General features: G+C 38.6%; 1 protein-coding gene across 1 annotated transcript in view; it reads left to right on the forward strand.

The window, feature by feature from the left end:
- Positions 1 to 23,740, forward strand: part of COL11A1 (collagen type XI alpha 1 chain) — a 214,953-nt gene that overhangs the window by 26,770 nt on the left and 164,443 nt on the right. Inside the window, exons 3-4 of the mRNA XM_004614663.2 lie at positions 758 to 971; positions 4,714 to 4,876. Of these exons, the coding sequence (XP_004614720.1) occupies positions 758 to 971; positions 4,714 to 4,876 (377 nt within the window). The remainder of the gene's footprint in view (positions 1 to 757; positions 972 to 4,713; positions 4,877 to 23,740) is intronic.

Consider the following 23,740-nt stretch of genomic DNA (forward strand, 5'->3'; position numbering starts at 1 on the left):
AATAAAATAATTAATGGCATTTGTTTCTATTCTATTCATTTTTATAAATATATAATTGAATGACTGGCAAACTGAGAAACTATAGATATATTTATTTGCTGTCCTAAACAAGTCTTATTGATTTGTTTTATTGAGTAATGTTTTATTGAGAAGTTCATTTTAAAAACAAAAGTAAAGCATTTTTAAATGAACACAGTTTGTATATCTAATCATGTGTGTAGGATAGTATTGGCCCCATGATTTAGTTTCTTAAATTTGAATTCAATTTCAGATAATAACTTTGCTTTGTCTTTTCCCATTTATTGAGAGGGGCCTGGGGGCTTCATTGGGCAATACTCGGCTTGCTGTGCCAGGTAGCTAAATGCTCAAGACTAATGATGCCGTCTTGCTCAGCTGGTGGTAGGTGGAGTGGGTGGGGTGTGAAGGCTGCAGAGTTCTCAGGAACTGGGCCATAAAGTGCCCAGGATTAAACTTACGGTTCTGGTTAGATATGCACCCCTTGGCCACTGGCCTGCCTGCCAGCCCAATAGCTGTACTTTTGTGAGTGCTTTTAAAGCTTGAGTGTTCCTTAGATTACTATTTCAGAGAATGCATAATAGAAGTCTTCCCATTTGTTTATAAATATGGATTGTTATTGCTTGAAATAAATTGACTTAATTGAAGCCACACAGAAAGTTAAAAAAATGTCTAAAAATTATGATCCAGGAGTAATTTGGAAAATTGGCATTTCTGATTTCCTGGGTTTTCTCTTTTCCAGGAGGAACTTTTCCAGAAGATTTTTCAATATTATTTACAGTAAAACCCAAGAAAGGAATTCAGTCTTTCCTTTTATCTATCTATAATGAGCATGGTATTCAACAAATTGGTGTTGAGGTTGGGAGATCGCCTGTTTTCCTTTATGAAGACCACACTGGAAAACCAGCCCCTGAAGATTACCCCCTCTTCAGAACTGTTAATATTGCAGATGGAAAGTAAGTAGTAGAATTATTTGGTGGCATTGGAGAAATGAACAAAATAAAATTGCAATTTCTACATAGCTTATACAAAGGCAGTAAATAATCAAATGTAAAATTACTAGTCAGTCACATATTATTCATAAAAAAGTGAGAGAAATAGAGTGTTGATTAGGTGGGAGATAGTAGGGGCTACAATTTTAACAAGAATAGAGAGAATTTCATTTGAATGCAATATACGAAGGGAGTTATATATTATATATTATATAATATATATATATGTATATATATATACACACACACACCAAAGAGCCTGTCAAGCTACCAGGAGTATCCCCCCCGCACAGGCAAAGCCTGGCAAGTTACCTGAATACGCCATATCGAATATGCCATGGGGAGCTTGCCAGACTCTGCAGTGCGGGCGGGATACTCTCGGTAGCTTGCCAGGCTCTCTGAGAGTGATGGAGAAATTGAACCTGGGTGGGCCTCATGCAAGGCGTCCCCAGCATTCTGTATGGTCCTCTGAGCACTGCCAGGAGTAATCCCTGAGTGCAGAGCCAGGAGTGACCCCTGAATATTGCCCAAGAAAAGCCTAAAACAAAAGAGAACTTAGAAATTCACTTTTAGACAATGCATTATAGTAAGAGTGTATGGAACTGCGGAGACAAAAAGGAGTTAAGGGTATGGCCTTGCACACAGCTGACACTAGTTTTGTCTAAATCGGTCCCTGGAGCACCACCAGGAGTGATCACATAATAGTAAGTAGTAAGCCCTGAGTACCGTCAGGTGCGTGTTGCCCAGCTTTTCCACCCCACCTCCAAATAGATAGGGTATTTAGGGGTTGGAGCAATAGCACAGCAGGTAGGGCATTGGCCTTGCACGCGGCCAAACCGGGTTTGATTTTCAGCATCCCATCTGGTCCCCTGAGCACCGCCAGGAGTAATTCCTGAGTGCAGAGCCAGGAGTAACCCCTGTACATCACTGGGTATGACCCAAAAACCAAAAAAAAATAGATAGGGTATTTATCGTTCTGTGTGGTTGTTTTGAGTAAAGGCATGTTGGAAGTGATAAAGGAGCGATGTGAGGATATGAAGAATAAATATTCCTGGAAAAATAAAGGATGTGCAGGGAACACGACAAAATTAAGAGAGCAGTGTGGCATTGATTTGGAAGTCAGAAAGCTCAGTGTTGTTCATGAGGGAAGACGCTGAGGAAGGAATTCTCCCTTTATTCTCATGGGTGAGACTCCTATGGTTTTTAGCAAGGCAGAGAGTTAATTTAATGTCGATTTTTAATTAAAAGGTGGGGAGAAACACTGATTAGTTAGCGGTCTAAGTAAAGTAAGACAGAAAGTTCAACAAACGTGGGCGGTGTTCAATTCTAAATATAAACCTGAAGGAGTCCAGAGAGAGCTCCACATGTTGAATGCGTGCTTTGCATTCTGGACTCACACATTAGACGCTCAAGACACATGCTTCCTCACAATACCACAGATCCTGAGTCCTGAACATAGAGACAAGAATGGTGCCTAACACCTAGCACCACTGGGGAGTGTTTCAAAAATAAAAAAAATTTAAGAAAGACAGATGGGATGTTCAGAAACAAGTACATAGTATAAGAAAGAAAAAGAAGTACTTCATAACTAAGTGCTAAGCTGGAGAGGTAGTACAGTGGGTACAGCGCTTGCCTGCTCTTGGCCAACCCAGTTTTTTTTTTAATTTTTATTTTTTAAAATTTTTTATTAGTGAATCACTGTGGGGTATAATTATAGACTTACAAACTTTCGTACTTGCATTTCAGTCATACAGTGGTCGAGTGCCCATCCCTCCACCAGTGCCCATTCTCCACCACCAATGGTCCCAGCATCCGTCTTACCACCCCCACCCTGTATTCCCCCACCCCACCTCGCCTCTGTGGCAGGGCATTCCCTTTTGCTCTCTCTCTCCTTCTGGATGTTGCGGTTTGCAGTAGTGGTATTGCAAGTATTATCCTCAATGGGGAAACTAAAGGCCTTTCCACTAAAATCAGGGACAAGACAAGGGTCCTCAGGACTTTCAATGGTCACCAAGACTGCTGAGGAGTGACTGTGGAGCACAAAACTAGGAATATGCACTGAACACAATAGGAGTGGTCCCCTAGACAGTATAAAAATCAAACAAAATTTCAATTTAGCATTGTCGGTATCATACAGATAATATTCTTTTGTCCTAGTGTTGTTTTTATGTCTTCTATTAATTCAGCAAAATTTATCATCTGTAAAGTTTGAATGAGCTTTTAACAAATTAAAATGTGTTTTATTTGATGTAAGGGAAAAGCATATACAATAAAAGTGAGAATGTTTTAAGTTAAGACACAAGGTTCTTGGGCTGTAGCGATAGCACAGTGGGTAGGGCATTTGCCTTGTATGTGGCCGACCTGGGTTGATTTTCTACATCCCACATGGTCCCCTGAGCACTGCCAGGGGTGATTCCTGAGTGCAGAGACAGGAGTAACCACTGTGCATCGTTGAGTATGACCCAAAAAGCAAAAAAAAAAAAAAAAAAAAAAAAAAAAAAACCAAAAAAACAAAAACCAAAAACGAATGACACAAGGTTTTTAGCAGAAATATGTGTAAATTTTACCCTCACCGTATTAAGTTGCTTCATATATAAATCTTTGCTCAGTTAAAACCAAGCATATGCTTATGCTATTTGAATGGCTATAGAAAGACTAAAGACTAAGTATATGGAAATATACTTGATCCTCATAAGTAGCCGTGCCAAGTCCCATGAAATAGACATCTTAAAAAGGTGCCTGAAACTTTTGGTTCCTTTGTATTTTGGATCTAGATCTACGCACTTCTGGAATATTAATTTAGTACTTTTTCATTAAAAAGTATATATATAAATTAGATATGCTTGCACAATCTTTGTGTCCTTTATTTTTGTGGTTTATGTTAACACCTGATACTGTTTATAAACCCAGACATTTTACAATATTATTCAGGTTGTATGTTTCTGGAAGATGCCTTGTCCCTCCCTGACGCCTGTCAGCACTGCCCTGAGCTAGAAGCAGCTGGCAGAGGGAATTGTGAAGTTCACTCCACATGTGGTTTGACTAGCTTTCATTGTTTCCCAGCGTACCCACTTCCTGCCAAGCCTAGGAAAAGGGGAGATATTGTGGCTCACTCGTATATCCTGCCTGTAGTAGTGATCTCTAACTGTCTTGAAATTAAAGCAGAAAAAGAAAATGAAAGCACTTGAAATAAAAGTGAATACAGACAGAGATGCACATTGTATTTTACAATTAAAAAGTTCCCTGGCTCCAGATGGTGGAGTCATTGAATCAGTAGCACAGCCTATTATAGTCAATCTCAAGGGATCTCTAGAGCAAAAGTTTTTAAAAGTGGAATTCCACTTTGGAAGATGGTATTTGCATACATAGAAACTATTATTTACCTGAAATCATACATGTTAAATCTCTGTCAGATACCCTCCTCAGAGCATGCTGAGACCAAGCTATTGTTACAGCAAAAAACATGAAGCAAAGGACAGGCAGTTCTTTTCAGCATAGACTGTCAAAATTGTCCTCTTACATGGCTTATGTGTTTTCTGAACATAGCACTGTTTTGGGGTAACTGGAGACATTGATTGATAGATAAATCTGCCTTTGTTAGAGTGTACTTGGCATTTAAATTTTACATACATTGTCTATCAGTGTGAATTATTCCTTGCTTTTGACATCTCTGAAGCTTAAAAGAAAATCATTTGACTCCTTTAAGGTGGCACCGGGTAGCAATCAGCGTGGAAAAGAAAACAGTAACAATGATTGTTGATTGTAAGAAGAAATCCACAAAGCCACTTGGCAGAAGTGAGAGAGCAATTGTTGACACCAATGGAATTACAGTTTTTGGCACGAGGATTTTGGATGAAGAAGTTTTTGAGGTAAAAGTCATCAAACCTTATTTTAAGCAGGGGATTGTTAAATCAGATGAAATAAGATAACAGTTTCAATCAGCATAAGTTATAAAACAAAGTTGAAAACGGAAAGGTGACCTACTTTCTTCCCCATTGGGTGTAGTGGTGATGTTTTCTATTGTTGAGGGAGAGAATGTCTAGACAATGGCCCTGCAATGCCCGGGAATCATTGAAAGAGATGGGCTGATTTGAACACAGGCACGGTATTCTCCTGGGAAGGGCACATGGCTTTCCTCTTAGAGCTTTGCGTTGTTTTCTCTGGAAGAAAGAACATTTTCTTCACTTCCTTCTCTGGGAGATCAATTTTGAGAAATGTACAGATCAGATAGTCTGCCTCTTCTCTGTTCTCTGTGAATGTTTCCAAGGTAATACAGAGATCAGATTGTAAAAGATGAACTTTAGATGATAAAATTCCTTAGTAAATTATGTGCACAGTGTGATACGGCTGCCTTTTAATTATGATGTAACTATGACAATCATGTTCTTTTTAATCTTAAATCACTGGACATGCTTGAACATCTCATGTTTTAATTTTTCTTTAGTTAATTATCAGTTCAACAAACAAACTTGACCCCTTGATCCCATAAAAAGATGTATCTAGAGACATTCATTTTGGCTCTAGTGATTAATTTTAGATAATGTCTGAGTAACTTGTTTTTCAAAGTATAAAAAGTAAAGCTTTATATGTGATTTAGTATGGTCTATTACAGGCTAGTAGAGATTTACATCAAATACTCTCTGGATTTTGTTGGGGTATAAATATCATATGTATGTATATATACATATGCACAGTATAATTTTTCATTAAAAGAACAGTAACATTCAGACCCTAAGATAAAATATTGCATTAGCAAATATATATAACCTAGGGCACACATTTCTATCTATCACTGTCACTGTCATCCTGTTGCTCATCGATTTATTCGAGCGGGCACCAGTAATGTCTCTCATTGAGAGACTTATTGTTACTGTTTTTGGCATATCTAATACACACGGGTAGCTTGCCAGGCTCTGCTGTTCGGGCTCCATACTCTCAGTAGCTAGCTGGGCTCTCCGAGAGGGGCGGAGGAATCGAACTCGGGTTGGCCGAGTAAAAGGCGAACGCCCAACCACTGTGCTATCGCTCCAGCCTGGGCACACATTTAATGTAATTAAATTTGTAATGCTTTAAGTTATTCTTTTTGCATTGTATTTGCATTTTATTTTCTCTGCTCTTTATTTTTTATTTTCATTCTATTTTCTATGTAATCACCACTTTGCATATATAATGTTTAAATATACTATAGTGTCTTTCAAAGCTTGAATGTTTTATTTTGACAGTGTTTAGTTTATAAATATTCTCATTACGTTTTACACCGTTGTGTTCTGAGAGACCTTTGCTTACCTTAAGATCATTAAGATGATCTACCATCAGCAATGTGGTAGCCTTATTACTTAGGTAAATGTCATGTTTGTTTGCCTCTGATGTGAGGTAAGGGGCAATGTCTGTGTTCACATTGACTGTTTATATCTAGCATACCTTACTTGGAGGACTGTCATACGTTGGATAACCTTGGTATATATGTCATAGGCCTACCTTAGCAGTCCTCAGAGGTTACCAGTATATCACCTCCACTGAATGACCACGGACCTCCAGGTTTTGCATTCAAGTCTTAGACCACTTTAAATAAATTTTTATTTATGACTTAAGAGCTCATGATCCAGTTCCATTCTTTCTAATGTGGCTGTCCAATTTTATCAACAACATTTATTGAAGAGATTATCTCCAATTTATGTTTTTGTTTCCTTAGAAAAAAATTAATTGTTTGCATACATGGTGAAAGTTCTTCAATTTTATCCAGTGATTTGATAGTTTATATTTAAGTACTTTTTTATTACTGTATCACTTGTATCACTTTTCTTCCCGTTGATCTTCAATTTGCTCAAGTGGGCACCAGTAATGTCTCTATTTGTCCCTGTTGTGTGCTAGTGTAGCCCAATAATATCTGCTCGCTCCAGGAACAGGAAGAGCCTCAAACCATTCATGCAGGGTTTTGACAAAGTCTGACCATCTTGTTGGTGTAGGTTGTAAAATAATTTATTTGTGTTTTATTATTTGATGCATTATATCAAAATCACAAATTCATACACGCAAAACATAAACTCTAGGATTGGGTTATATCTGCCCACTGACTGTATAGTTTATAATTTATAGTAGGGAGTTTGATACTGCTACTTTGGTTGTTTTTTTTTTCTGAGGACTTCTGTGAACTTTTAAAGTTTTTTTTTGTGCTGCCATGTGCATTTTAATATTTTTGTGATAGTATTTTGTGACATGTTGGGTCTTAATTGCACTTTGCTATAGGTAAAATGGTCATTCTAATCACGAAAATGAAACATATCCATTTCACTGTATTTTCAACTTCTGTTGGTAGTGTATTAAATTTATTTATTTGTATTTTACTTTTTTTGTTTTTGTTCTTGTTTTTTTTTTTTTTTTTTTTTTTGCTTTTGCTTTTTGGATCACACCCCGCGATGCCCGGGGGTTACTCCTGGCTTGTTCACTCAGAAATTACTCCTGGTGGTGCTCGGGGGATCACATGGGATGCTGGGAATCGAACTCGGTCGGCTGATTGCAAGGCAAATGCCCTACCCACTGTGCTCCAGCCCTAAAATGTTACTGTTTTTAATGTAACTGAAAACGTGTTTTTTTTTGTTTTTTATTGAAGTTTATTATATATAGAAAAAATACTCTGTCACTGTCATGACTGGAGCGATAGCATAGCAGGTAGGGCATTTGCCTTGCACGAAGCCAACCCGGGTTCGATTCCTCTGTCCCTCTTGGAGAGCCTGGCAAGCTACCGAATGTATCCTGCCCATAAGGCAGAGCCTGGCAAGCTCCCCATGGGATATTTGATATGCCAAAAACAGTAACAACAGTCTCACAGTACAGACGTTACTGGTGCGCTCAAGCAAATCGATGAACAACAGGAGGACAGTGCTACAGTGCTACATTGTGAATAGAAAGAATACATTTTTGTAAATTGATTAAATGACTTCAAACTTTACTATATTGAGAATGTTTTAGTGGAATAGTGTTTTTTATGCATAAAATCATATCACCTTTAAATAGCAACAGTTTTGCTTCTACCTTTCCAATTTGGTACTTATTTTTTCTCTCCCATTTATTTTGGATAAGACTTCTGGTACTTTGCTGACTTGTCAGATGAGAGTTGGCATACCTGTCTTACTTGCTATTAGAGAAAAAGTTTTCAGTTCTTTTTAAATAATTAAGTATAAAATTAGCTATTTATTTGCCATTTGTTATCGTTATTATATTGCTAGAAATTTCTATGGATTTTAATGAAAAAACTTCACCTGTCATAAGTGGATATTGAATTTTAACAGAAGCTTTATTTTCCTTCATCTGTCAGTACAACGACTATTTATATCATCCATTCTGTCAATATCTTAGTGGATTTATTTATGTAGAATCACCTTTTTTTTCAATCTCAGAAGTAAATCCCACTCCATCTTGATGATGATTCTTTCAATGCATTATTGAATTTGATTGGCTAGTTATTTGTTCATTTAAGTTATTGACTTTTTATTTTTTTGTTGTTTTGCGATGCCCTTGTCTCAATTTGATATTAGAGTCGTGCTGATCATGTAAAATGAATTGGGAAAGTGACCTGGGAGATGGTTCTGTGACCCCTACCGTGTGTTCGTGTTCTGTAGAACCACATGGCATTACAAAATGAACCCTGAAGGCTTCTGAGAACTACAGGGTACAGCTAGGTGGGACATGGGAAAACTATAGGACAGAAATAGCGCCATCTCCCGGGCTAAGACTGAAGCGCTGGCTCAGCTGGCCAATGGCATCAGGATTGTGTGCTCCCGACCCCCGAGTGCCACGTAGGAGGTCTCCCTCCCCGCCAATCAATAATTGTTATAGGCTTCCGCTTCATTCTCTCTTTGTTCTTAAATCTATTTTTGATTATTGGTTTACAATACAATTAATAATGGTATCCCAGGACATAATCCCAACATCACACCCATCGCCGCTATACCTGTCTCTCAGGCCTGTGAGAATGGCACATATCAAAAAAAAAATCTGGGAACCTCCAGTGTTGGCAAGTTGTGGTGAGAAAGGAATCTTCATCCTCCGTGGGTAGGCGTGTCGCCTGGTTTGTTCTTTATGGGAAAACAGTACAGAGACATTTTATCGAAAGAGATATAGAACTCCCACATGATCCAGTAATAGCACTTCTTAGCATCTATTTCCCCAAACTCAAAAACATTAATTGAAAGGATATATGCACACCCATGTTCCTTACTTTTAGCACAGTAGCCAAAACCAAAATGTGGGAACAATTAAAATGACCAACTATATACACGAGTGGATCAAGTGGTTGTGATTTATATTGAAAATGAAATACTATGCAACTCTAAGAACAAAATCATGACTTGCAGTAACCTGGATGGAATTAGAGGATATTATTTGGAGTGAAGTCAGAATGAAACGGAGAGATATAAAATGATCTCTCTATGACAGTGATAGCATGACAACCTTTTTGTATCTGTATTGTAGAACAATGAGAGAGAGAGAGAGAGATTCCTTGATTTAGCTAAGAGATTCCAAAGAGAAGTTTCAGAATTTCACATTTCCATATTGTGTATTTTAACTCCCCTTTAAGTGTTTACTGAAGTTCACCCTTACTTTTTATTGGGGCGGTTTCCAGTAAAACCCTGATCTCAACAGCTGCATCTCGAGAAAGGCTTGAGAGCTGTTACTTTTTGGCTGGGGGAGGGGAGAGAGAGAGAGAGACAGACAGACAGACAGAGACAGAGGAGGGAGGTATGGAGGGGAGAGAGAGAGAGAGAGAGAGAGAGAGTCTCTGCCACTCTGAGGCATAATGGGATGAGGTGGAGGGAGGAAAACTGGGAACATTGTTGGAGGGAAATGTACACTGGCAGAGTGATCAGTGTTGGAACACGGTATAACTGTATAACTGAAACCCAGTCATGAACAATTTTGTAACTATGCATCTCACAGTGCTTCAATAAAAAATTGTGCAAAAAATAGAATAATCTCTCTCATATGAGGGACTTAAAGATGCTCAGAAAGTAGCAACAAGTGCACAAAGGCAACATCACTGGGGAACTTTTCCACACAGTTGAGTTGGGGCAGGGGTACAAGGGAGGAGGCATAGGGTCCTGCGGGGAGGAGAGAGGTGCACGGCAGTAAAGAACTAAGAAGTGCTTCCTCCCTTGATGTTTAAGAAGGGAGGATGTTCATTCTTTGAATATGAATTCATTTGGATCTGGACTTCTCTTTTACAGAACTTTTATTACGGTTTCATTTGCCTTTCTAGTTATTGATCTGTTCAAATTTACTACTTCCCAATTCATCCTTGGACGGCCTTATGATTCTCAGAAATTTTTATTTCTTCTAAATTGCTTGTGTTTCGTATTTTTTATACTAGTTTGCTTTTTTGTATCTATTATAACTTCTTTCATTTCTGAATTTATGTTTACTGGTTTTTCTCTTTTAACCTCAATACCTTGTCAATTTTGGTTTTGTTTTTAAAGAACAAGCTCTTAGATTCATTGAAGATTTTTTAATTCTCTGATCTCTATTTCCACTCTGATTTTTATTATATTATTCTTTTTACTTTAGACTTTACTTCTTTAACTTATGTTATATTATATTGCTTTCCGAGAATTTTATTATTTCTTGAAATGGAGCCATATTGCTGGAACTCTCCCACCTGTGTGCAGCTTTGCTGAGTTCCAACGACTATTTTTTGTCATTTGAGCCCCAGTGATTTTGATAGTGTTTTTATTGTCATTTGTCTCAAGTTATTTTTTGTTCCTCTTTTGATTGCTTTGTTAATCCAATAGTTATTGGCTAGAATATTCTTTTTTTTTCAATTTATTTTATTCTTTAATTAGTGAATCACCATGAGGGTACAGATACAGATTCACACATGTTATAACTTGTTTTTTCCTCATACAATGTTCACAAACACATCCCTCCACCAGTGCCCGTTCTCCATCACCAATAAACCCAGTATGCCTCCCCCCGCAATCTTATCTCCCCCCCACCCCACCCTGCCTTTTTGGCAGGGTGCTCCCTTTTGATCTCTCTCTCTCCAATTGGGTGTTGTGGTTTGCAATAGGGGTATTGAGTGGCCATTGTGTTCAGTCTCTAGTCTACTTTCAGCACACATCTCCCTTCCCAGGTGGGATCTCCAACCACATTTTACTTGGTGTTCCCTTCTCTATCTGAGCAGCCTTTTTCCCCAGCATGTGAGACCAGCTTCCAAGCCATGAAGCCAACCTACTGGTACTTATTTCTACTATTTTTGGATATTAGTCTCCTATTCTGTTATTTTATATTCCACAGATGAGTGCAATCTTTCTATGTCTGTCTCTCTGTGACTCATTTCACTTAGCATATTTTCCATGTTGATGCACTTATATGCAAAGTTCATGACTTCATTTTTTCTAATGGCTGCATAGTATTCCATTGTATAGATGTAGCAAAGTTTCTTTAACCAGTCATCTGTTCTCGGGCACTCGGGTTTTTTCCAGATTCTGGCTATTGTAAACAGTGCTGCGATGAACATATAAGTGCAGATGTCATTTCAACTATACTTTTTTGCTTCTCCGGGGTATATTCCCAGTAGTGGTATTGCTGGGTCAAATGGGAGCTCAATTTCTAATTTTCTGAGAATTAGAATATTCTTTAAGCTGCTCATATCTGTGATTTAATTACCAATTTCTTTTGCTGTTGATGTCTGGGTTTATGTAATAATGATCAGAAGGATGCTTGGTGTGACTTCAATCTTCTTGAATTGAGACCTCTTTGTGTCTCATCATAAAATATATCATTGAGAATGTTCCATGATTATATGAAAAGAATGTTAGTTCTGCTGCTTTCAAATGGAGAATTATCATTATTATTATTATTATTAATATTATTATTATTATTATTAATGCTTTTTGGGTCACACCCAGAGTTGCACAGAGGTTACTCCTATCTCTGCACTCAGGAATTACTCTTGGCAGTGCTTGGGGGACCATATGGGATGCTGGGAATCAAACCCGGGTCAGCTGCGTGGAAGGCAAATGCCCTCCCCATGGTGCTATCGATCTAGCCCCCCAAATGGAAAAATATTATTTTAAGAACTGCTTTTCCCAAGCATAAAATTGTAATTATACATTTTTTCTTAAGCTATATCCCTTTATTTTTCATGTTATTTTAAAGTATTTTGCAATTTTTAAAAATTTCCTTTGTGGAAGGGCTGATTGGTGGTGCTGAGAGGGCAGGGAACCACTTCCTACATACTTGGCCAAGTGTTGCTTGCAGACTCAGTGTGTGGGCGCAGTGCTACGTATACCTTGTGGTGTGGTGGTCCCAGGACTGTATACTCTGCAGCAGTGCGTAGGGGACTCTATGTGAAGCTGGCCATCCAGCTGTGTTTCATGCTTGTAGCCGTGCACTTCAGTCCTTTGCGCTCTCTCCCAGCCCCTTTGATTTTCTTTTTCTAACTATGAATTACATAAAAATGAGTTGCTGAATGTCCAGGTAAGAATTTCTCATACATGGCATATTAATCTTAGTGCTTAAGTTAATAATGATGTCTTCTGAAGATAAAATTGATATAATCCCATCTTAACTTATTTTGACAATTGTTTCATGGCTAGCATGTGCCATTAAAAAAAAAATCATGTGCACCTGAGAGTTAGCTCAGGGAGTTGGTGTCCAAACATGCACTTAACCCTTATTAGATTCCCAGCACTACGTGGACCCCTGAGCATCACTGGGTAGAGCCCTGAAAGACACTGAGCACTGCCAGATGCAGCCCGGATGCCTCCTGAGCATCACTGGAAGGGCCCAGACCACATCCTTGGCCCTAACTTTGTGCTGGCCCGTAGCTGATACCACTGGGAGTGTCTTGGGGCATCCTAAGATCTTCTTGTGATTCACCCCCACCCCCCAACATCGAAAAAGAAGCAAAAAGATCCCTCAGAACAATCAAAAGTGCATGACGAAACTGTTGGATATTATATTTCATAAACGTCAGGTAGATATGTTCTCTTTTATATTTTTATCTTGTTTTATCAATTGCTTTGTTATGCTTTTCTGTTTATTACCTTATCTTCATTAATTGCCCATCTTTATTTCTGGTAGTACTCTGTATTGTGATGTCTGTTTTTCATTCAAATAAACATACCACAGAATAACCATTTCTTCCTTCCTTGTCAACTTGTTTTAATGATCATATCTATCTATATTGGAAATATAATAAAAAATTATAATCTTAAGCAGCCATAAATATTTTTAAACAAAAAACTATTTTAAATTTAATCAGTGGTGAATATTTTTATTAATCTCTTATTGTGGATGATAATTTGTCAGCATTTCTAAATATTTATTATCAGTCTAAAGGCTTCTGGTCTCCATGATTTTTGATATAAAATTCACTTTAAATCATTGCCCCTATAATTCATTTTCCTGATATTAAGAAATTTACTTTATATTTAGTATACAACAGTATATTTATGAGTTATTGAAACATGATTTCACTTGAATTTAACCTTTTTTTTCAGTTCATTGACTATTTTTAATCAGAACTTACATGTTTTTAAAAGAACTTAGGTCACTTTAATTCCTTTTGTTCCAATTATTTTTGTTTCTGTTTCCTTGTAGGTGTTTTCATATTTTCATTCTTTTTATGTGTGTATCCCTTTGCTTTATAAAAAAGTAATTATAACTTTTAATATCTATGAGAATTTTAACAACTGGGTAAATTCAGAATTGGCATTTTTATTGCCATTTGTATTATATACTATCAAACTTATCACATAATTGTAGGATTATAAAAATTGAGCAGAGGGGCTGGAGAAATAGCACAGTGGGTAGGGTGCTTGCCTTGCACACAGCTGACCCAGATTCCATATTGGGGATCTCATATAGCCCCCAAACATCACAGGGATAATTCCTGAGTAAAGAGTCAAGAGTGGGTGTGATCCAGAAAAGAAACAAGAACAAAAATAAAATTGTGCATAAAGTTTGTAGAGATTTTATAGAGCCCCTGTACAAACACAGATATTGCCCACTTTTCATAAGTATTTTCCACCAGAATATCTTTCAGCAAAAGTTTATTGCTTTTGTTTGCATCTTATCTTTATTTTGCATATTCTGTGATTTGACAAATGTGTAATGACATATTGGTGAATGTAGTAGTAGTAATTGTCGTTTATGTTATTTGGGGGCCACAGCCATTGATGCTCGGGGGTTGTCAGTGGCTCTGTACTCAGGAATTACTTCTGCTGGTGCTCAGGGGAGCCAGTGGAATGCTGGGGATTGAACCTGAGTCAGTAGGGTGCAAGGCAAATACCGAAGCTGTTGTACTGTCTCTCAGGTCCCAAACCAATCTACCATTGTATGAAATAGTTTTGCTGTTTTGTGAATCTCCTCTGCACTTCCTATTCATTTCCAGCTACTTGGGCCTCCAAGTGGAACTCAGGATCTGGGGAGATAGTACAGCATCCTGGTCCTGAAACAGCCTATCCAGGTGCAGCCAACCCAGACACAGCCTACCCAGGTGCAGTCCCCAGCACTGCCTCTGTTCCCCTGAGCATCATCAGTAATGATCACTGGGCACAGAGACAGGAGTAAGATGTACGCACCGCAAGGTGTAGCCTCAAAGCAAAAATCTAACAAACAGAAGAGGAGCTCAGGGAACAGAGGGATACCTACCCAGCTGGGTCATCTATTCCATGCAAGGGCCGAAATGCCACATTGCTTGGTCAGATTGAAATGCTGGAGACCATCTTGGCAACGCAGCAGGGCCAGGAGAAACCAGAACATACCTGGTGATGCTTAGAAGGAGGTCCAGGTGGTGTTCAGGGTTTATACAAGATTAACCCCACCCAACCCCTGTATTTTCTGTTCCAGGAAGTGTTATTTTTTTCCACTTGTTCAAATTTTGGCAGTTATGCATAAAACTACCTTAAATATTAAGATCTTAAATATAAAAATTTCATCCTTTCTGTTATTTTGTGGTTCTAAATAACAGAACCATGACTGCTAGTGAATATGATACTAATGTGTGTAATTCTGCACAAATCTCACCAAAATGATGTTATTTTCAAAAGTCGATGTTCCATTTTGGATTTTCACCAAGAGTGAATGAATATTTCTGTTGTTTCCCCAGACTTGTAAGCATTTTATATGTCTCTGTTCCTGAGTTCTACCCCTCATTATAGGTGTCTTGTATTATTTCACTGCAATTTAAGTTACGTTTCTCCAGTGCGTTAAAATGGCAAACAGCTTTTCATATATTTTGTTAAATATCTATATCATTTTGGATGAACTGTTTGCTAAAATATTTTACCAAAATTTTGCTCAGATTAGTTCCATTTCTTATATTTTAAAGATTTTTTGTATATTATCAATTCTTTAACAGATATCTTTTTCAAGTGTTTTCAAGTCTTCTCATTAGTTTTTCATTATTGCTTCACATAGGATTTTTAAAATTTTTTAAATTTTATTGATTCACCATGAGGTAATTACAAGTTTTCATGTTTGGGTTACAATCTCACAATGATCAGGTTTTTTTTAATCTCTGTTTTTGACCCACTTGGAGAGCCTGGCAAGCTACCAAGAGCATCCTGCCCACACGGGAGAACCTGGCAAGCTTCCCGTGGCTTATTCAATATGCCAAAAACAGTAACAACAAGTCTCACAATGAAGAGGTTACTGGTGCCCGCTCGAGCAAATTGATGAGCAATGGGATGACAGTGACACTGTGATACAGTGATACCCATAGTTCTGAGGCTTTGCACTCAGGAATCGCTCCTACTGGTGCTAGAGAGATCATATGGGATACCCGGGGTTTAACCCCTGGCCAAACTCATGCAAGGCAAGAGCCTCACTGCTATACTCTCTCTCCAGCCCCGTCTTTTTTGTTTTTCTTTCTTTGGGTCAAACCTAGCAGTTCTGGAGGACTCCTCCTGGCTCCTGCTTGGCACTGTTCCTGTTAGTGCTTATAGAACCGTGTTGTCCTGGGGATCAAATCTAGTCTCTTGTGCAAAACATGCATTCAGCTCATCGAGCCATTTCTTTGACCTAAGGATTTTCCACTATAAGGCACTCCAAGTTTTCATTTTAACGAGTTTTTCAAAATTGTGAAGAATCACTTTATGTTTTGATTTTTATTTCTGCATATGGATGTCTGATGGGTCCAACATTATTTGTTCTAAAGATTATTCTTGTTTCATTGTATTGACTTTTTATTGTGAAAGCACAACTTCTGTTTATATGGTATATTTCTTCCTCTCTATTCCATCGTATTCGTTAATTTGCTGATTGAATTCTGTCTTGATTAGTATAATTTTATCTTATTTATTTATTGGGGGTGGAGTGGGCCACACCTGGCTGTGCTCAGGGCTTGCCCTTGGCTTTGCACTCAGGGATCACTCCTGACAGGGCTTGGGGGACCATATGGGGTGCCAGGGATCGACACTGGGTCTGCCCCATGCAAGGCAAGCACTTAGTCTTCTGCATTGTCTTTCCAGTCCCCGAGTAATATAGCTTTAATGTAAATCTTAAGCTTGGTAATATCAGTCTTCAGACTTTGTTTTGTTTTGGTTTGGACCTGTATCTGGCAGTGTTCAGTGGCGACTCCAAACTTAGTGTTCAGAGGTCACTCCCGACAATACACCAAAGATCATACAGGGCTGGGGATAAAACTGAGGTTTCTTTATGAGAAGCATGTGCCCGACCCATTCAGCCAAATTCTCAGTTCCTGTTTTTATCTTTCAATAGAGAATTGTCTATTCTGGGTCAGCTCTGTCTTAGAAATTAAAAATTTGTTTGTCATTATTCACAAAGTAAATTCTAGAGTTTGTTTATTTTGGGGCCACACACAGTGGTGCTTAGGGCTTATACTCAGGGGATAAAGAGTACACTTGCCTAGGATCAAGCTGGGGTCAACCCCCAGTACCTTAATCCTTGTAATATTTGTCCAGTCTCAGCTTCAGGAGTTTTTTTTTTTTTTAATTTTTATTAAATCACCATGTGGAAAGTTACAAAGTTCTCAGGTTTATATGTCAGTTATACAATATTCAAACACCCATCCCTTCACCAGTGCCCATATTCCACCACCAGAAACCCCAGTATACCCCCCGCCCCCACCCCCTACCCCCTACTGTATAACTAATGAATTTCACTTCATTTTTTCTTTAACTTGATTACATTCCATAATTCAACACAAAACTCACTATAGTTGACATAACTCTCTCTCTCTCTCTCTTTTTTTTTCTCTTTTTCCTTTTCCCTTTTTTTTTTTTTCTTTTTCCCCCTCATCTCCCTTCCTGCCTCATAGTATGGTGTACGCCACGCCACGTCGGCCAGCGTGGGGCTTTTGCTTAGTTCACAGTCCAGAGGTGGCTGCTACATTAAAAACCTTCAATATTTTCAACAAAAACTTACTGTTCTTATTTGGAGTTTCCCCCCCCCAAGTCAGACCTGTTCAAATGGAACCGGTTCACATTGCTGACAATTATAAATGTTTTGGATTTCTGTATAAAGTCCAGGGAAAATTCTGCCAGAAATTACATAGCCCAGCTCACAGTCCCAGTGCATTGCTGTAAGAAGTCTCTGAATTCAAAGTCTTTAGGCGCAGAGGGTCCGATTCGCACTCAGCGGCTCCGGGTTTATCTGGGCCGAGGGCGTGCCGGTTACGCCCCCTTCCCATGAGTTCCTGGGAGCCCCCAAAGTAAAATCCGAATACCTGTGGGTCTGGAATCAGAAGATGGCGCCTGCCACATGGTGCCGCCAGCCCGCCGCTTTCCATGCAGGAAGACAGGGTGGGGAGGAAAAAAAAAAAATCCACCCCCAGCAGCACCGAGTTGTAGCCCAGTTTGGTGTCCCAATGCATCGCTCTCGGGTGCTGCGCTGGATGCCCGAATGTGTTACATCTTTGGAGTCAAAGTCTTTAGGCGCAGAGGGTCCCAGCTTCAGGAGTTTTGATTGTGATTTTCTTTTTTGTTTTGTATTTATTGAAAAAAAAAACCCTGAGATTTCTAGTTGTTCATTTCTGAAATTATGTTAAAACAATGAATATAGCTAATATCATAGCTACATTTGAATTTGAATAATACAGCATTTTATAGTTTGCTATTTTAAATAATCCTCTGTAGTGAAAGATGAAAATAAAATGTCATCTGTAGTGATTATATTACTTTGTCAAAGTAAGAGTGTCAGCAAACAATAAAAAAAGGGCAATTTTCAGTTTACTGTAATTATTTAATTTTATTTTTGCCCTGTAAAACTTTGATTATCATATGCATTTTGGAATGTAACTGGTTTTGTATTTAATTGTTCTAAACATTTTCTGGAAAAAGTGTTAAAATTTATGTTTCTGGTTAAAAATATGATGCTACATCAAAATACTTGATAACTTTCAGCCTGCAATCCAAAGTTTGAAGAGAAGAAATTCTGGCTATCAAATATGATGTAAAAAACTGGTGGTGTTAAGGTTCAAACTTAATCCAAGTGAAATTGAAGGCAAAATTTATATTCCTTTAATTCATATATCTGGCAGCATTATCAGCCAGTTTGGCATCATGTAAATATCCACAGAAAAGGTTTTTAAATATATGAATGAATGCTGTGCTTATATATGGTTAAAGTTTCCTTAGTGGTATCTAAATGAAGAATCAGGGCTCTCTATGCTTGGAAGTTAGATCACTGTATCACTGTATCACTGTTATCCCACTGCTCATCGAATTGCTTGAGCGGGCACCAGTAACGTCTCCATTGTGAGACTTATTGTTACTGTTTTTGGCATACCAAATACACCACGGTAGCTTGCCAGGCTCTGCCATGCAGGCAGGATACTCTCGATAGCTTGCTGGGCTCTCCAAGAGAGGCGGAGGAATCGAACCTGGGTCGGCCACATGCAAGGCAAATGCCTTACCCGCTGTTATCACTCCAGCCCTTGGAAGTTAGATACTTGTTAATATTATTTCTTTAAGTCCACAATAAACATTACATGCCAAATATTGTGCTTAGATCATTGGCAGACATATGCAAATGATTATATTAAGATATAATTGGAATATAATAAATTTATAGAAGTGTTCAAGAGGGTAACAACTTTTCATAAACCTACAAAAACTATATTTAAGTATGAATATTTAAAAAGATATTTAAATATGAAGACAGGTAGAAAAGAGGCAGGTTTGGAATGAGCATGGCAGTTTGGTTTCAGATTATTTAGGAGAGGAGTGCTTACAGGTGTTACGGCATCTTTGCAGGCAACCCTTAGCACATTGTTCCAGAAGGTAAATTTAATCAATTTTAAACCAACAAAAGTTCTGCAAATGCTCAGGACTTTTGTGAATTTGGGGGAGAGTCACATCTGGGGTGCTCATGAGCTACTCCAGCCTTGGTACCCTGGGTTCAGTGCAGGGGGTGTTCAGGAGACTGTGCAGAATGGGGGATTGAGTCTGGTTGAATTCTTGATATAAAGTGTGTTCCTTAGCCCTTTGGGATATTTCTCTGGTTCTACCACTAGGATGCCTGTCCCCCAATCTCTCTCTTTCTGTGGTGTGTGTGTGTGTGTTTGTGTGTGTGTGTGTGTGTGTACCAGTGAAAAAGAAATGACTGATGGGGGAAAAAGCATGATATATCAAAGCATTACTTCAAATAAAGTTTCCAGAATAAAGAAATGGGCAGGAAGAAATGGAAGATTGTTCTCAATGTAGGATTGAATGATGGGGTGGAGTGACGGCTTTGGGGGACATTAGGAATGTGGGGCAATGGAGAAGAGGAGAACTTACACTTTAGACACTTCAAAGATAATAAATAGTTGATTCCTGCAAACATGAATTGTCTGGAACTTTAGCTAATATTAAAAACTGTCCTAGGGGCTGGAGCAATAGCATAACAGGTAGGGCATTTGCCTTGCACACGGCCAACACAGATTCGATTCCCAGCTTCCCATATGGTCCCCTGAGCGCTACCAGGAGTAATTCCTGAGTACAGAACCAGGAGTAACCCCTGTGCAGTGCCTGGTGTGACCCAAAAGCCCCAAAAAGTAAAACTGTCTTATACTGCTTTAATTTTTTTAAAAAAATTTTAAATTGTGTACTTTTTATCAAACTCCAGGCAGTCTAAAAGGACTCAGATTTTCCAGTATAAAATAACTTTATTATTTTATAATAAAATTATTATTTTATAATAAAGTAACTTCACTAGGCCAGGAGAAGATAGTATAGTGGTTAGTCTTGCACTTGGCTCACCTGGGTCAAACCCCGTCAACACATATCATTACCCGAGCCCCAACAGTACCGATCTCTGGGCACAGAACAGGAATAAGCCCTAAGCACCACAAAGTGTGGCCCCAAATCAAACAAACAAAAAATTCACCTTATCCTGCTACCTTTCACCTTTCTGCTTTTTCTTGGTTTTAAAATGTTGTGAAATGATTACTAGCTCAAAGGAGTGAAAAATAATATGAAGGGTTTCGTATTTATTTGAGTTGGGTTTTTTTTGGGGCGGGCATTTTGGGTCACACCTGGTGATGCACAGGGGTTACTCCTGGCTCTGCACTCAGGAGTTACTCCTGGTGTTGCTCAGGGGACCATATGGGATGTGGGAATCGAACACAGGTTGGCCACGTGCAAAGCAAATGTCCTACCCGCTGTACTATCGCTTCAGCTCTTATTTTAATATTTTTTGTTAAGAAACATTTTGACTAAATATTTTGAGCTTAAATGTTTTTAGTTAAAAACAGCTGTTTAAGGAGCAACTAGTTTGTGTTTAAAATAATTGTATAAAGTTCTAAAAAGAGAGGCAGATACACAAAATGTGTTGTTATCAGTCATTATAATTATTATTTTCTGATCCTTGGATAATTACAAGAGCCTGTCAATTAGTCTTTCTGTTTTCTTGAGGAAAGGGTTATTTGGGCTACACCCCAGAGTGCTCAGGCACTGTTCCTGACCATGTTCAAGGGTTACTCATGGTAGTTTGGGGGGGATTCTATGGGATCCTGGGTAGACTGCATGCAAGGCAAGCGCCTTACCTCCTGAATTTATCTCTCTGGCCCCTCATTTTTCTTCTCTGTTTTATTCTCTGTAACCTTATCATCAAGCAGAAGTTTAGGTTAATGGATTGTTGCTGTAATATAGCATTTGATGGAAAGAATGAATAAGTGTCCCCCAGCACCATCGTGCCACACAGCAGTGAAAAATCCTGGCCAGTGGGCACCACAACACTGGAGATTGCTCCGGGCCCCAAACCAAGCTGATATCAGTGGGGTGCCCCAGAAGGAGCAGGTGTAGTCTCCCCGTCCACAGTAAAAGATATATTACACTTACAGGATGGCTATCCTGGGGACATCTCACTATAGATCCCAGACTACAGTGCTCATGCCAGATTATTCCTGTCTAATCCCTGTAGGGACCTTGTCCAGTCACGTCTCTTTGGGTCATGTCAGAATTTGTACACAACTGTGCTCTTAACTTATAAGTTTTATGGCACTTGGCCTGTCCAGTTCTTTCATCTGGACCCTGCTTTTGGGGTGCTAGGAACTAAGGGCAACTGAAGTTTAAGTTGAGTAAATATGACAAGTGCTCAGGAGTAAATTTTATTCTGAGTCCATTAACTCCCAAGTTACAAAACCTTAGTGTTTATTGTCTTCCTGTGTCTATTCAAAAAGGATGTTTCTCTAAACTATGCAAAAGGAAAGAATAAAGTAATATTTCACTTACAAAGAAAGAATTCAGAGACCTTAGAAGAATCTGATCTTACAAGTCACAGGGTCTGATTGGGTATAAAGATGACTCAAACTCCCTGGTCATCAAAATTAATGACACCAAGGCCCTCGAAATAGTACAAGAATTATGATGCTTGCCTGGCAAGCAACCAACTCTGCTTCCATTCCCAACAACATCACTGGTCCCCTGAGCACCAACAGGAGTAATCCATAAGTACAGAGCCAGAAGTAACCCTTTGCATCACAGACAGAGACAAAAAAAACACCTAGAAATCCAACTGAACCAAACCAAATCAAAGCAAAAACAAAACAAAATAAGCATTGATCCAGAGTGCCTTTGTGCCATTGAAGTAGTTAGTTCATAAATACTAAAGAATTATGTTATAATTATGAAAAATAATCATGACTATTTTTCCATTTGCATAATAATTTTTGCTAAGCTTAAAGTACCTAATTTGAGTCCTTAAAAAAAATGAATGAATAAGTGAATGGTGAAGGAATACATCACTTTCTTGTGGTCTTCCAGTGAGTGTTCGTTTCATGTAGAGTGCGCATCAGAGTGTCTCTGGATTCTGCAGGCTGCTCAGGGCTCACGACCCTGCTCCCTTTGACCTTACCGGCTCTCCTCTCCCACCAGCTCATTTCCTTGTGTCCATGAAGGGTGCCCCAGTCTTTGCACCTGGGCATCCACTAGTGTTTTTGTTTGGCAGAGCGCCCTGCATCCCTGCACGCCCTTCTCCACCAGATGTCCCGGGTATCTCCATCTCGGTGTCTCCTTCATTTGTGAAATCTTTCATGACTCCATTGTAGTGAGACAGTCTACTTTCTCATCTCCCCTTTCAATTGTTTAGAGTCTTTACAGTTATTATTTCCTGCCAGATTCAATTTTCCAGCCCCCCCCCCATGCTGGAATGTACATCTAAGCTGTGTTCTATTTGGTGTCTAGGAAAGTGCTGGAAAAATTCCTTGGGCATTAGCAAATTAACATACCTTAAAGTTATTTCTTCATTCCTATTATTAAAGTTACTTCTTGTTCCTGGTTGTTTCTTATTCCTAGATCTTCTGAGGCAAATGAGAAATTAAAAGGAAAGTCTGTTCTCTTAAAAAAAATACCTTTTACTGTACTAGATTTTTTGGGGGGAGGTAATGGTGGAATACGACTATAGCAACGATTAATTTTCACTAAAAATCTTTATTAGTGAGTCGTGAATATTGCTAAATGGGGTGGAGCAAATGCCTGGCATGGGGGAGTTTTTAAAGTTCGATTCCAGAACCATTGGACTTCCAAGCAGCAGCCAGAACATCAAACCATCAGGTCTACACACACACAGGGGTGGTCCTGAGGCTCCTCCACCATTCCTGTGTGTGGCCAGTATTTGAAAAAAAAAATCTCTGTTTGAAAGCATATGACAAAAGTATACCTTCTATGGTAGTGCTTTGTACAACTTTTTTTCTGAAATACTTAGGAAATAGTGGAATTAGCAGTACAGTCAAGCAACTTAAGAACCCTGCTCATTTTCTAAAAACTGATTTCTTAAGCTACTTTGGGTGATACTATGCAATAAAAAGGCTGTGTGGGCAACACGATGTCTGTAATTTTGTGGCTTCCCTCATTCTTTCCTTTGAATTATGGTTCAGATGTGATCTCTGATGCACTTTTCAATTAAACTAAAATTCAGAGCATGTTGGCAGCTTTCCTTTACCACACAAAATAGTTGAGAAAGAAACGTTAACCATATGGAATGTTTGAACAGAGCTTTTCTGATGGTTAATGTCTTGGCAGATACAGATGTCTGAGAAAACAGGAAGCTTTGATTTTTCAGTCAATCTTCTGAAAATGGTAGTTGCTACTTGAGAATTTTCTGCCATTTTAAAATATATTGTTGGTTTTTTTCCCTTAAGTTGATATTCAACAATTCTGATGTCATATATGACATATGTTGTGGTATCTAGAAATTATCTTGTTAAAATATTGTGTAATTTTTTAAGCTGCTGCTTTTTAACACGGCTGCAATTCTGGAAAATGCTTACATGGCTATTTTTCTTCTGC

This window comes from Sorex araneus, chromosome 8 (genome assembly GCF_027595985.1).
Source record: "Sorex araneus isolate mSorAra2 chromosome 8, mSorAra2.pri, whole genome shotgun sequence".
Taxonomy (NCBI): domain Eukaryota; kingdom Metazoa; phylum Chordata; class Mammalia; order Eulipotyphla; family Soricidae; genus Sorex; species Sorex araneus.